At 38.4% G+C, this 12,983-nt stretch overlaps 2 protein-coding genes and 1 long non-coding RNA gene across 4 annotated transcripts in view; 2 read left to right on the top strand and 1 right to left on the bottom strand.

Moving 5' to 3' along the window:
• The first annotated feature begins 626 nt into the window (after positions 1 to 626).
• LOC127530274 (uncharacterized) lies at positions 627 to 5,458 on the top strand. Of its 2 annotated transcripts, XR_007936734.1 has the most exons (4): positions 627 to 727; positions 1,798 to 1,990; positions 3,985 to 4,400; positions 5,006 to 5,458. It is a non-coding gene; the product is annotated as an uncharacterized LOC127530274 (long non-coding RNA). The 2 variants fall into 2 exon arrangements; XR_007936735.1 differs by lacking the exon at positions 1,798 to 1,990 and having other exon boundaries at positions 3,943 to 4,400.
• Positions 5,459 to 7,410: 1,952 nt separating this feature from the next.
• On the top strand, positions 7,411 to 10,171 carry lyrm2 (LYR motif containing 2). The gene is made up of 3 exons (XM_022191824.2): positions 7,411 to 7,554; positions 8,816 to 8,956; positions 9,794 to 10,171. Exons 1-3 carry the CDS (start codon positions 7,510 to 7,512, stop codon positions 9,872 to 9,874), a joined length of 267 nt encoding a protein of 88 aa, XP_022047516.1. The 5' UTR covers positions 7,411 to 7,509; the 3' UTR covers positions 9,875 to 10,171.
• Position 10,172: 1 nt separating this feature from the next.
• The window catches only part of ankrd6b (ankyrin repeat domain 6b), a 55,141-nt gene continuing 52,330 nt past the window's right edge, over positions 10,173 to 12,983 (bottom strand). Inside the window, 1 exon segment of the mRNA XM_022191821.2 lies at positions 10,173 to 11,992. Within this exon segment, the coding sequence (XP_022047513.2) occupies positions 11,397 to 11,992 (596 nt within the window). The 3' untranslated portion in view covers positions 10,173 to 11,396.

Genomic DNA, 12,983 nt, shown 5'->3' on the forward strand with positions numbered 1-12,983 from the left:
CTTAAGTCATTTAATAGTGCACAGCTCAGCAAACATCAAAGTGCATAGAAATCACAAAAAGCTGCTCTCAATAATGTTCCGCAGTGAGCAGATGTTCTTGTGTTGCAGGTCCATGGTCCAGATGTGGCCATCGAACAATATAATATAAAATAGGCCGTGAAAAACACTGCAGAGCAGTTTTCTTTGAAGAAAGAAATCATCATGAATTTTGTCCAAAAAAAACGCCAGAGTATACTATGTCAAAAAAAATTTATTTTTTCAACATGTCGTAAAAACATGCCATATGATGAAATAATGTACAACAGGCTGTGAAAAACACTGCAGAGCAGTTTTCTTTGAAGAAAAAATCATCATGAATTTTGTCCAAAAAAAACGCCATACTATACTATGTCGAAAAAAATGTGATTTTTTTCAACATGTCATAAAAACATGCCATATGATGAAATAATGTAAAATAGGCCGTGAAAAAACACTGCAGAGCAGTTTTCTTTGAAAAAGAATATCATCATCAATTTTGTCCAAAAAAAAAATGCCATAGTGTACCATGTCGAAAAAAATGTGATTTTTTCAACATGTCGTAAAAACATGCCATATGATGAAATAATGTAAAATGGGCCATGAAAAAACACAACTGAGCAGTTTTCTTTGAAAAAGAATATCATCATGAATTTTGTCGAAAAACAACACCATACTATACTATGTCGAAAAAAAAAATGATTTTTTCAAGGTGTTGTAAAAACATGCCATATGATGAAATAATGTACAATAGGCCGTGAAAAACACTGCAGAGCAGTTTTCTTTGAAAAATAAATCATCATCAATTTTGTCCAAAAAAAACGCCATAGTATATACTATGTCGAAAAAAAATGTGATTTTTTTCAACATGTCGTAAAAACATGCTGTTACAACCCTGGCTCGTGAAATGGGTAAGGGAAGCAACATAAGAGCCAGATGGTTTTGGCTTTAAAGATTTTTATTACAAAGAAATGAAAATGAGGTACAAATAAAAGAAAAACGGAGAACACGAGTCACGACGTAAAAAAAAATACAAACGAGAACAAAAAGAGACTCTAAACTCGACCTATCGGTTAACAGAAAAATCCTAAATGTACCCGAAAAACCTAAACACAGCCTGTGTAAACAACGACAACGAAAAAGACTAGTGCCTCTACAATGACAAAACGACCGGACGGCTAACAAAGTTTCTACAACGACGAGGCACATGAGCAAGGCTGGAATACAGCAACAAGTCATCTATCCTCAGGCACTCCAGCTTCTTATCCTGAACCAGGGCCGCACTGGATTGGCTGACGAGGGCACAGCAGCAGATCCCAATCACCCAGCACAGGTGGAGCGGACAGCAGCCTGGGAAAATAGACAGCCACACACACACGTACACACAAGCACTCACGCACACACAAGCACAGGGGAGGAGCACACACACAAGCACAGGGGAGGAGCACACACACAAGCACAGGGGAGGAGCCAGAATACGGCTATGGCCGTAACACATGCCATATGATGAAATAATGTAAAATAGGCCGTGAAAAAACACTGCAGAGCAGTTTTCTTTGAAAAAGAATATCATCATCAATTTTGTCCAAAAAAACGCCATGTCGAAAAAAATGTGATTTTTTCAACATGTCGTAAAAACATGCCATATGATGAAATAATGTGAAATAGGCCGTGAAAAAACACACAACTGAGCAGTTTTCTTTGAAAAAGAATATCATCATGAATTTTGTCGAAAAACAACACCATACTATACTTTGTCGAAAAAAAATTGATTTTTTCAAGGTGTCGTAAAAACATGCCATATGATGAAATAATGTAAAATAGGCCGTGAAAAACACTGCAGAGCAGTTTTCTTTGAAAAAAAAAATCATCGTGAATTTTATCCAAAAAAAAGCCAGAGGATACTATGTCGAAAAAAATTTATTTTTTCAACATGTCGTAAAAACATGCCATATGATGAAATAATGTACAACAGGTCGTGAAAAACACTGCAGAGCAGTTTTCTTTGAAGAAAAAAATCATCATGAATTTTGTCCAAAAAAACGCCATAGTATATACTATGTCGAAAAAATGTGATTTTTTTTCAACATGTCGTATAAACATGCCATATGATGAAATAATGTAAAATAGGCCGTGAAAAACACTGCAGAGCAGTTTTCTTTGAAAAAAAAATCATCGTGAATTTTATCCAAAAAAAAGCCAGAGTATACTATGTCAAAAAAAATTTATTTTTTCAACATGTCGTAAAAACATGCCATATGATGAAATAATGTACAACAGGCCGTGAAAAACACTGCAGAGCAGTTTTCTTTGAAGAAAAAAATCATCATGAATTTTGTCCAAAAAAAACGCCATAGTATATACTATGTCGAAAAAAATGTGATTTTTTTCAACATGTCATAAAAACATGCCATATGATGAAATAATGTAAAATAGGCCGTGAAAAACACTGCAGAGCAGTTTTCTTTGAAGAAAAAAATCATCATGAATTTTGTCCAAAAAAACGCCATATATACTATGTCGAAAAAAAATGTGATTTTTTTCAACATGTCATAAAAACATGCCATATGATGAAATAATGTGAAATAGGCCGTGAAAAAACACTGCAGAGCAGTTTTCTTTGAAAAAGAATATCATCATCAATTTTGTCCAAAAAAAAATGCCATAGTGTACCATGTCGAAAAAAATGTGATTTTTTCAACATGTCGTAAAAACATGCCATATGATGAAATAATGTAAAATGGGCCATGAAAAAACACTGCAGAGCAGTTTTCTTTGAAAAAGAATATCATCATCAATTTTGCCCATAAAAAATGCCATAGTATACTATGTCGAAAAAAAAATGATTTTTTCAAGGTGTCGTAAAAACATGCCATATGATGAAATAATGTAAAATAGGCCGTGAAAAACACTGCAGAGCAGTTTTCTTTGAAAAATAAATCATCATCAATTTTGTCCAAAAAAAACGCCATAGTATATACTATGTCGAAAAAAAATGTGATTTTTTTCAACATGTCGTAAAAACATGCTGTTACAACCCTGGCTCGTGAAATGGGTAAGGGAAGCAACATAAGAGCCAGATGGTTTTGGCTTTAAAGATTTTTATTACAAAGAAATGAAAATGAGGTACAAATAAAAGAAAAACGGAGAACACTAGTCACGACGTAAAAAAAAAATACAAACGAGAACAAAAAGAGACTCTAAACTCGACCTATCGGTTAACAGAAAAATCCTAAATGTACCCGAAAAACCTAAACACAGCCTGTGTAAACAACGACAACGAAAAAGACTAGTGCCTCTACAATGACAAAACGACCGGACGGCTAACAAAGTTTCTACAACGACGAGGCACATGAGCAAGGCTGGAATACAGCAACAAGTCATCTATCCTCAGGCACTCCAGCTTCTTATCCTGAACCAGGGCCGCACTGGATTGGCTGACGAGGGCACAGCAGCAGATCCCAATCACCCAGCACAGGTGGAGCGGACAGCAGCCTGGGAAAATAGACAGCCACACACACACGTACACACAAGCACTCACGCACACACAAGCACAGGGGAGGAGCACACACACAAGCACAGGGGAGGAGCACACACACAAGCACAGGGGAGGAGCCAGAATACGGCTATGGCCGTAACACATGCCATATGATGAAATAATGTAAAATAGGCCGTGAAAAAACACTGCAGAGCAGTTTTCTTTGAAAAAGAATATCATCATCAATTTTGTCCAAAAAAACGCCATGTCGAAAAAAATGTGATTTTTTCAACATGTCGTAAAAACATGCCATATGATGAAATAATGTGAAATAGGCTGTGAAAAAACACACAACTGAGCAGTTTTCTTTGAAAAAGAATATCATCATGAATTTTGTCGAAAAACAACACCATACTATACTTTGTCGAAAAAAAATTGATTTTTTCAAGGTGTCGTAAAAACATGCCATATGATGAAATAATGTAAAATAGGCCGTGAAAAACACTGCAGAGCAGTTTTCTTTGAAAAAAAAATCATCGTGAATTTTATCCAAAAAAAAGCCAGAGTATACTATGTCAAAAAAAATTTATTTTTTCAACATGTCGTAAAAACATGCCATATGATGAAATAATGTACAACAGGCCGTGAAAAACACTGCAGAGCAGTTTTCTTTGAAGAAAAAAATCATCATGAATTTTGTCCAAAAAAAACGCCATAGTATATACTATGTCGAAAAAAATGTGATTTTTTTCAACATGTCATAAAAACATGCCATATGATGAAATAATGTAAAATAGGCCGTGAAAAACACTGCAGAGCAGTTTTCTTTAAAAAAAAAATCATCATGAATTTTATCCAAAAAAAACGCCAGAGTATACTATGTCGAAAAATAATTGATTTTTTCAACGTGTCGTAAAAACATGCCATATGATGAAATAATGTACAATAGGCCGTGAAAAACACTGCAGAGCAGTTTTCTTTGAAAAAAAATCATCATGAATTTTGTCCAAAAAAAACGCCATACTATACAATGTCGAAAAAAATGTGATTTTTTTCAACATGTCATAAAAACATGCCATATGATGAAATAATGTAAAATAGGCCGTGAAAAAACACTGCAGAGCAGTTTTCTTTGAAAAAGAATATCATCATCAATTTTGTCCAAAAAAAAATGCCATAGTGTACCATGTCGAAAAAAATGTGATTTTTTCAACATGTCGTAAAAACATGCCATATGATGAAATAATGTAAAATGGGCCGTGAAAAAACACAACTGAGCAGTTTTCTTTGAAAAAGAATATCATCATCAATTTTGTCCAAAAAAACGCCATGTCAAAAAAAATGTGATTTTTTCAACATGTCGTAAAAACATGCCATATGATGAAATAATGTGAAATAGGCCGTGAAAAAACACACAACTGAGCAGTTTTCTTTGAAAAAGAATATCATCATGAATTTTGTCGAAAAACAACACCATACTATACTATGTCGAAAAAAATTGATTTTTTCAAGGTGTCGTAAAAACATGCCATATGATGAAATAATGTAAAATAGGCCGTGAAAAACACTGCAGAGCAGTTTTCTTTGAAAAAAAAATCATCGTGAATTTTATCCAAAAAAAGCCAGAGTATACTATGTCAAAAAAAAATTTTTTTTTCAACATGTCGTAAAAACATGCCATATGATGAAATAATGTACAACAGGCCGTGAAAAACACTGCAGAGCAGTTTTCTTTGAAGAAAAAAATCATCATGAATTTTGTCCAAAAAAAACGCCATAGTATATACTGTCGAAAAATAATTGATTTTTTTCAACGTGTCGTAAAAACATGCCATATGATGAAATAATGTACAATAGGCCGTGAAAAACACTGCAGAGCAGTTTTCTTTGAAAAAAAAATCATCATGAATTTTGTCCAAAAAAAACGCCATACTATACTATGTCGAAAAAAATGTGATTTTTTCAACATGTTGTAAAAACATGCCATATGATGAAATAATATAAAATGGGCCGTGAAAAAAACACAACTGAGCAGTTTTCTTTGAAAAAGAATATCATCATGAATTTTGTCCAAAAACAACACCATACTAAGACAGCATGCTAGCGTATCTAATTTTCTGTCTGTATCTACGGTCAGCTTGTCTGGTAGCATCTCTGGCTGCTGTTGACCTTGTTTTGGAGTAAGAAGATAAATACTCAGCAACTTGTGAAGAGTTGTGTTTTGTCGTGTTTGAGCAGTTGGTCCAGACGCGTTAGCTAGCTAAGCGGCTAAGTTAGCTAGTGGGCTAATTAACACAGGTGGCTAACTTACCGCTGAACACCTGTGTTAGTTGCTGCCTCAGCTGTCTGTCATTATTAGAATGAACTTCTCAACATGTATTTCTCTGCTGTGTATTTTAGCTTTTAAAAAAGTTATTATGCTTTAACCCGTTCAGCTGCATGAAGTTCTGCCCCTTACAACCCGCCCGGCCAGCAGGCAGATGTGTCCTCCCACATAAAGAGCCGGATTCTGCCCAAGGTTTTTTCCCCTGTTAAAAGGGTGTTTTCCTTGCCACTGTCGCCTTGGGGCTTGCTCTGGGGGTCAGGCATATGGGTTTTGTAAAGCATCTTGAGACCATTTAACTGTAATTGGTGCTATATAAATAAAATTGAATTGAAGTTGAACATTCAGCTGGTTTGAATTAAACCATGCCTTAACATTGCCCAACATTACCTCTCTGACTCTCCATAATTTCATTAAATTCTTTCTCTCTTCCACTGCTCAAGTTCAATCCAGTATATAAAGTGACATTAATAGTGAATAAATTGTATTTAATAATTATTGCATATATTTGTAGTAAAACATGAGTTGAAACATCCTACTTGTGGATCTAGTGTAACAGGGTCAATTATACATTAATATATGTGTGTGTATATGGAATACAGTATATTGTACTTTAGTTATTGTGATAATTACACAAAATCTGTGTCTGTGGATTTGTTTTTGTTTGTTTTTGTTTCAGTTAATGCCTGACTAGTTGAGCCTCCTTGTCAGTAAGCGGAACTTTGGTTCGGTTTGTATTACTACAGCCACATTCTATGTAGCACTGCCCTCTATAAGTGGCGTTTTCGCGCCGATTTTCTCCCCTTTTGACATGAATCTCTGTGGGAGAGGGGCATGTGTTGTCGCGATCACTGACAGGAGGATTTTGTGTTAATATTTTCACGTCAGGAGCCGGAAAATAAATGGAGACTGCCTCCAAAGAGATGCACGCCTGAGTCTTGCATAACAACGCAGAGACAGAAACAAACCGGTCACACTAGAACTGCACAAGCTGTTCATATTCAGGCACCTAACGAGTTAAACTCCCCTTTTTATGTGAGGTTGAAGCAAATAGTCTGAGTTAACAAAGAAAATTGTTTATAATTTGCGATACCTGTTATCTCTGACTGAGGCTTTAGTTTTTGTTGAGCCGATTTACACGTCTAAACTTTGTTCAGGAAGATTTCTCAGTAGCACAGAGGACAGGCTGCTTTTTACACAACCTTGTAAGAGAATGTCTGTCAGTGCTTTCAGCAGAATTTAGAAACACAACACTTCCTAAACAGATATTTTGAGGCTGTGAGGTTGAACATTTGAGAGTCTATCAGTGTGTCTGTTTGTGGTCTTTCTGTTTCTAGGTGGAAGCTGAATTAGTGAGGATGACTCCTGCTCCTGTCATCTCTAAGCTCCTCACACATCTTTACCTGCACATGAGGAAAATCACTCCTGTAGAATGCGGGTATGTTTGTCATTATTGTTATCTTCGGCCTCTACAATTACAAGAGGTGCTCAAAGTGGAGGCCACTGGCTTCCAGACATTTCTGTTGTGTTGTCGACGTCACGTCTTAAAGGTATGTGCATCCCTGTCAGAGGCGCCTGTGCTGCGGTCCTCCGTCCACCAGCGGGAGACAAACACCGACTCAGACGCTCTCAGCGGCACCACAACATCCGCCTCTTTTACTGGCTTGTTTGCTTGTTTCACAACCTGCCATAGATGATGATGTCAAGGTTACCTACAACAGCGCTTACTTTAAAACAGGTGAATACACACAACAGCAAGGACAGTAGTAAACCGCTAAATTCTGAATTGTTGACAGGATAGTAGCTAGCGGCGTTAGCTTTGTAGCTAATATGCTAATGGAAGCTCAGGTATAGTGTTGCTAACTAGCGCCTGTTCGTACATCTGATGTGTCAGTAAATATTTGGGCTAGTGGTTCCTCTATAAAGTCGTATGCAAGTAATTACAGCTGTTCTGATAATATTTACAGAATCTTCAAAGACTCTTCTAACCATGTGGGTAAAATACACCCCATGTGCTGCACGAAAAATATGATTTTACATCATTTTCAGTAGCGACGACTTTCAGGTAGCCAGGGGGCGGCCGTGTTTGTTTTGGTCCAGAAACAGGCGAAACTTGAGAAAATAGAATTTTTAAGAGGTTTTTAAGTGGACTGAATGCGTTTTCATCCATATGGGTAGAAATGTCTCCCAGAAATCTAGAGATATCTTCTGAACAATAATATATGTTATTAAACTATCCTCTGGGGTTTTCAAACATCGTTGCTTGATTTTTAATAAATATAAATGATACAGTTAAGCCTCAAATTATTCATACAATTCATGTCTTGTCAAAGCCTATTTTCCAATCATAGAAAGCGTTTAATATGTTGTGTTCTTACCCTTTTTAGCCAGAAGTAAACATCCATCCATTCTCTATACACCGCTTTATCCTCACTAGGGTCGCTGAAGCCTATCCCAGCTGACTCGGGCGAAGGCAGGGAACACCCTGGACAGGTCGCCAGTCTGTCGCAGGGCTACATATACAGACAAACAATCACACCTACGGGCAATTTAGAGTAATTGACCATATTAATAGAGCATATTTTTGGACTGTGGGAGGAAGCCAGAGTGCGCATGCACAGGGAGAACATGCAAACTCCATGCAGAGAGATCCCGGGAAAGCCGGGACGCGATCCAGGGATCTTCTTGCTGCAAGGTGAAAGTGCTAACCACGACTCCACTGTGCAGCCCGCCCAGAAGTAACCTATTGGTCAAATTAAAAAGTTGACATGGTTATGAATAATTTTGGGCTTAACTCTATAGGAGTGTAGAGATATTAGTAGACCTTAAATCCGGCTGACACACAGTGGATCACTGGTTGTACATATAGAATTTCATAAGCAGTTTTTGTTCAAGCTATTCTGGGGTTAAACTCACTTAAAACTGACTGCTTATATTGAAAGTTGTAGCTGTGTAAATTACACCTGATTTAACATGTTGACATGATAATGTCTCTTCAGTTTCTACAGAGGCAGAAGGTTTTGGGGATTTACAGAAACATGCTGAAGACCATACGACAGGTACCGGACGAGGCCGACAGGAAGTACCTGAGAGACTGGGCCAGAGGGGAGTTCAAGAGGAATAAGAACGCCACAGAACAGGTAAAGAAAAAGTATGTTCGGCTTTGTACTACAAAACAGCGTCAATGACAGCATCTATCCTGCATCAGATGTGCTGCAATTTGTTGTTAATAAATACCAAGACTATTCTTGCATCAGTTATACAACAGTGAATGTGCCCTAACCACATAGTACAGTGAAAAATGAGCAACAGTAAATAACTTCTGAAGATTTCAATCTGCTCTAACTTAATGAAATTGAATACCTCAATACACACCTCCTACGTTTCAGCCTGTGGAATTTTCTAATAGCATGGTTTCAAATTTCATTTTGAAGTTAATTGTTCAGCATTAGTCAAGACTGAAGTGAATCAGATGAAAACTCAAGTCCTTGAGTTTTTTTGTTTTGTTGTTTTTTACTCTCAAGCTAAAGCTAAATGTTGGACTTATGAGATGATATACACTGCTCTTCAAAAGTTTGGGGTCACCCAGACAATTTCATATGCCAGTATAATTGTACAAGGGTTTTCTAATCATCAATTAGCCTTTCAACACCATTAGCTAACACAATGTAGCATTAGAACACAGGAGTGATGGTTGCTGGAAATGTTCCTCTGCACCCCTATGGAGATATTCCATTAAAGATCAGCCATTTCCAGCTATAATAGTCATTTACCACATTAACAATGTCTAGACTGGATTTCTGATTCACTTAATGTTTTCTTCATTGAAAAAAAAAAAAAGCTTTTCTTTCATAAATAAGGACATTTCTAAGTGACCCCAAACTTTTCAACAGTCCTGTATGTGTAGGGACCTTGGATGTATTTTCCCAGAATCTTCAACTTTACCCAATACTTCTTTCTTTTCATACTTGCTTCAGGATGCCATCCGCATGATGATCACACAAGCCAACAACCATCTGGAGGAGCTGCAGAAGTCTCTGGCGTTGGCCAGAAGTTAACAAGCTGTTCGAGTCCCTGCTGTGGACTGATCTGGACTAGTTCTCATTGAAGACCATCACGTGGTCTGTGCTGACTCTTAAGGTAACCATGGAAACAGAGGCCCCTTTCACTGCTGTGACGGGTGTTTGGCTCGACTCCAAGACAGATGATGGTGACCTGAAGGCAGCGTCCTGCATGTTGTGCAGCAGAGTGGTGGAGATGGAGACCACTAGTGAGGCTGTCTGAGCCCATCTGCCACATGACTGTCAGCGATTTATACATATTTCTAAGATGTATTAAAAAGAACTGAGAAACCACTGACAGAATGGTCTTTTTTTAATACAAAATCTGTTTTCTGGCATCAAACAGAGTATTATTCATATCCGTGGAACAGCAATACAGCAGACAGTAATACTGCAACACAACTCTGAGCTTTCTTCATGCAACACATTCAAACAGAACTCACCTTTAGTGTCAGGATTGTCCTTTACAGGTACACGGGACTGGCAGGAAGTCAGCTGTTTGGGGCTGAATTTGGCTTGTTTGACAAACAGGAGGTGTGCTTACAGAGACAGTGTCATTGTTTTCTGTGTTGAAAGCCTGACTGGAGGGTGTTGTTTACCTCTCATTGTTTATTTCAGTGGGCTGTAAACACTACACACAAAGCTGGCGTGGATGCCAGTGAGCAGGGATGTTGTCATTTGACTTGAATCTGTTTGGGGAGTTCCTAATGCAATCTCTCATTTGAGCAGTTATTCTGGAGTCTGCCACTAGAATTATTGAACACATCTACACTGTTAAATTATAAACTAAAGTCAGCCCTTTTTAGCAAATACAAAAATAAAAAATCATCACTAGACCTGTAAGAAACAAAACAAAGATGCTTCTTAAATGGTACTTTAGCCTCCAAGCTACTGTACAAGTCTAATTGTTGTGGGCATACTCCAGCATGCAGCAAAATCAGTTATTGATGCAGTTTAAAAAAAAAAAAAAAAAAGCCTTCAGTAGGGTTTAATATACAATATCAGTTAAGCTACATTCTCATGAGTAAGTAGTAGGTTGTTTCCGGCATGCACAAACCAACACAAAGCTTATTTTGCTGACGACTTTCACTATGATCTGATCCATGGTGCACTTCAGTCATGGTGTTACAAGTCAGAGTTTGGTGGGGTTAAATTCATAATGCGCGTGTGCACTTGTCTGGTGTGATGGAGTGAATCTATCTTCTAAATGGCACATTCCATTTTTTTTCTTTTTTGACATCTAGCTTTACATTACCAGGTTTATTTACAACACAGTGTATGACAGCTGCCTTTGTTACTAAAGAACTGTATTTACACAACATATCAGGCCAGTGCTGCCATGACAACCAACAGCAGGGGTGTAAAAGGGGGGCATTTTTCGGCATGTCTTCCGTTACATAATTCACCTGTCCACACTGACTGCTGCAGGAGAGGAGAGTGATTTTTTTTGCCATGGCTGTTGAGATCTAACCCCCCGTGGGTTTTGGCAGCTTCTTATCCAGAACAGATGAGGTGTGTGTTAGCAGTCATCGTGTCTGTTAGTCCTCAGCATGCGCAGCTCATCCTCCAGGTAGGCGATCCTCTCGATCAGGGCGGCTCTGTCGGCCTGAGCCCTCTGGTCGGCCTGCCAGCGAGCCTCCTGCACCTTCCTCTCGTACCAGCGCTCCATCTGCGTCGACACGGCCTCAAAGAAGTACTGGGTCACCTCCATGGCGTGCATGTTGTCCCTCTCCTGAGCAAAGGAGGGCGCGCTGGGCGGTTCTCCGAACACCTCCAGAGTCCTGACCCCTGCGGCCCCTCTGGACTTAGTCCTGCTGTGGGAGTGTTTCCTGTGGTGCTTCCCTCTGTCGCGGCCTCGCTCCCTGTCCCTGAACGCTGCGTCCGTCTTGCTGCTGAAGCGTCGCTCTGTGGCCGGAGACAAGCTGCTGGCTCTGTGGTCCGTGCCTCCTCTTGCTCCGTACTCCACCGCATCCACATCCTGCAGTTCCAGGTTCTTCCTCTGGGTGTCAGTGCAGATCGCTGGGCGCTCCTTTGGCCGAACTACCTGGATAGATGACAGCGGGCTTTTGGCTGCCGCAGGAGAGGTGACCTCTGCATTGTGAGCCTTATCACCATCTGTTTAGAGTTCAAATGAGAGTCAGTCACCCAGTAACCACTAGCCATCCTGATGCTAATTAACATGAACTGAAACCAGGAGAGAACATCCCACAGGCAGCTCTGTGAGGTTTTTCTCTTCCAGCATTGAGTACATAAGCCTGTACCTGAAGCAAATTAGTAAAAATAGGAACACATTCAGGTTTTAGTACAAAGCTGTTTTCCTCTTAGGACAGAATGGGCATGTTGCAACAAAATAAATTACACAAAAAGATAAGGCTAGTGGTGTTCTAGATTTTTAATGTCAACAAACAACCAACCTTCTGCGACTTCGCTACTTTTTGGTGGCTCTCATTTCTATTGTTTCATATTTCAAATATACAGGGTGTCCCAAAAAAATTGACATCATTTCATCACCAATAATAATAGTTTGTTCAAAATTAGTTTGCTCTTTTTTCTCAATGAAGTGTAATCATTTTTATTTTTCTGCTTTTACAAATAGACATGCTGTTTACTGCTACAGAAAAGGCGTTTTGTGTATTGAAGTATGCCTAAACGCAGTCAAATGTGAATGTGCAATGTGAATTTGTTAGAAAATTTCATAAACAAGAGCCAACTAGAAAGCAGTTTAGACGTGGCGTACAAAGTCTCAAGAGGAAGGCTGTTTGTGTCGGAAAAAAGGATTTAGATGGAAGGCAGTTTCAAAAGTTTCAGAAGCGGCACACACGTCGAACACTTGTTGAAACTTTGGAACATTCTAAAATTATCATCACCCAGAATTTTTCATTTGAAATTTGTAGAATAAAGCATTTCATGTCCAAAATACATCCTATTAAGTATCATTTGTCCTGACCATGGAGTCACTCTGATATGGACATCTCAAATGATGTCCATTTTTTTGGGACACCCTGTATTATTTTCAAATTTCATTTTTGATACAGTGCTCAACAGGACACAATTGTGAATTTTTTTGATGGACAGGAGTAGACTATTCCACATTTTGTCTTTTCGT

This window comes from Acanthochromis polyacanthus, chromosome 16 (assembly GCF_021347895.1).
Source record: "Acanthochromis polyacanthus isolate Apoly-LR-REF ecotype Palm Island chromosome 16, KAUST_Apoly_ChrSc, whole genome shotgun sequence".
NCBI classification, from domain to species: Eukaryota; Metazoa; Chordata; class Actinopteri; family Pomacentridae; genus Acanthochromis; species Acanthochromis polyacanthus.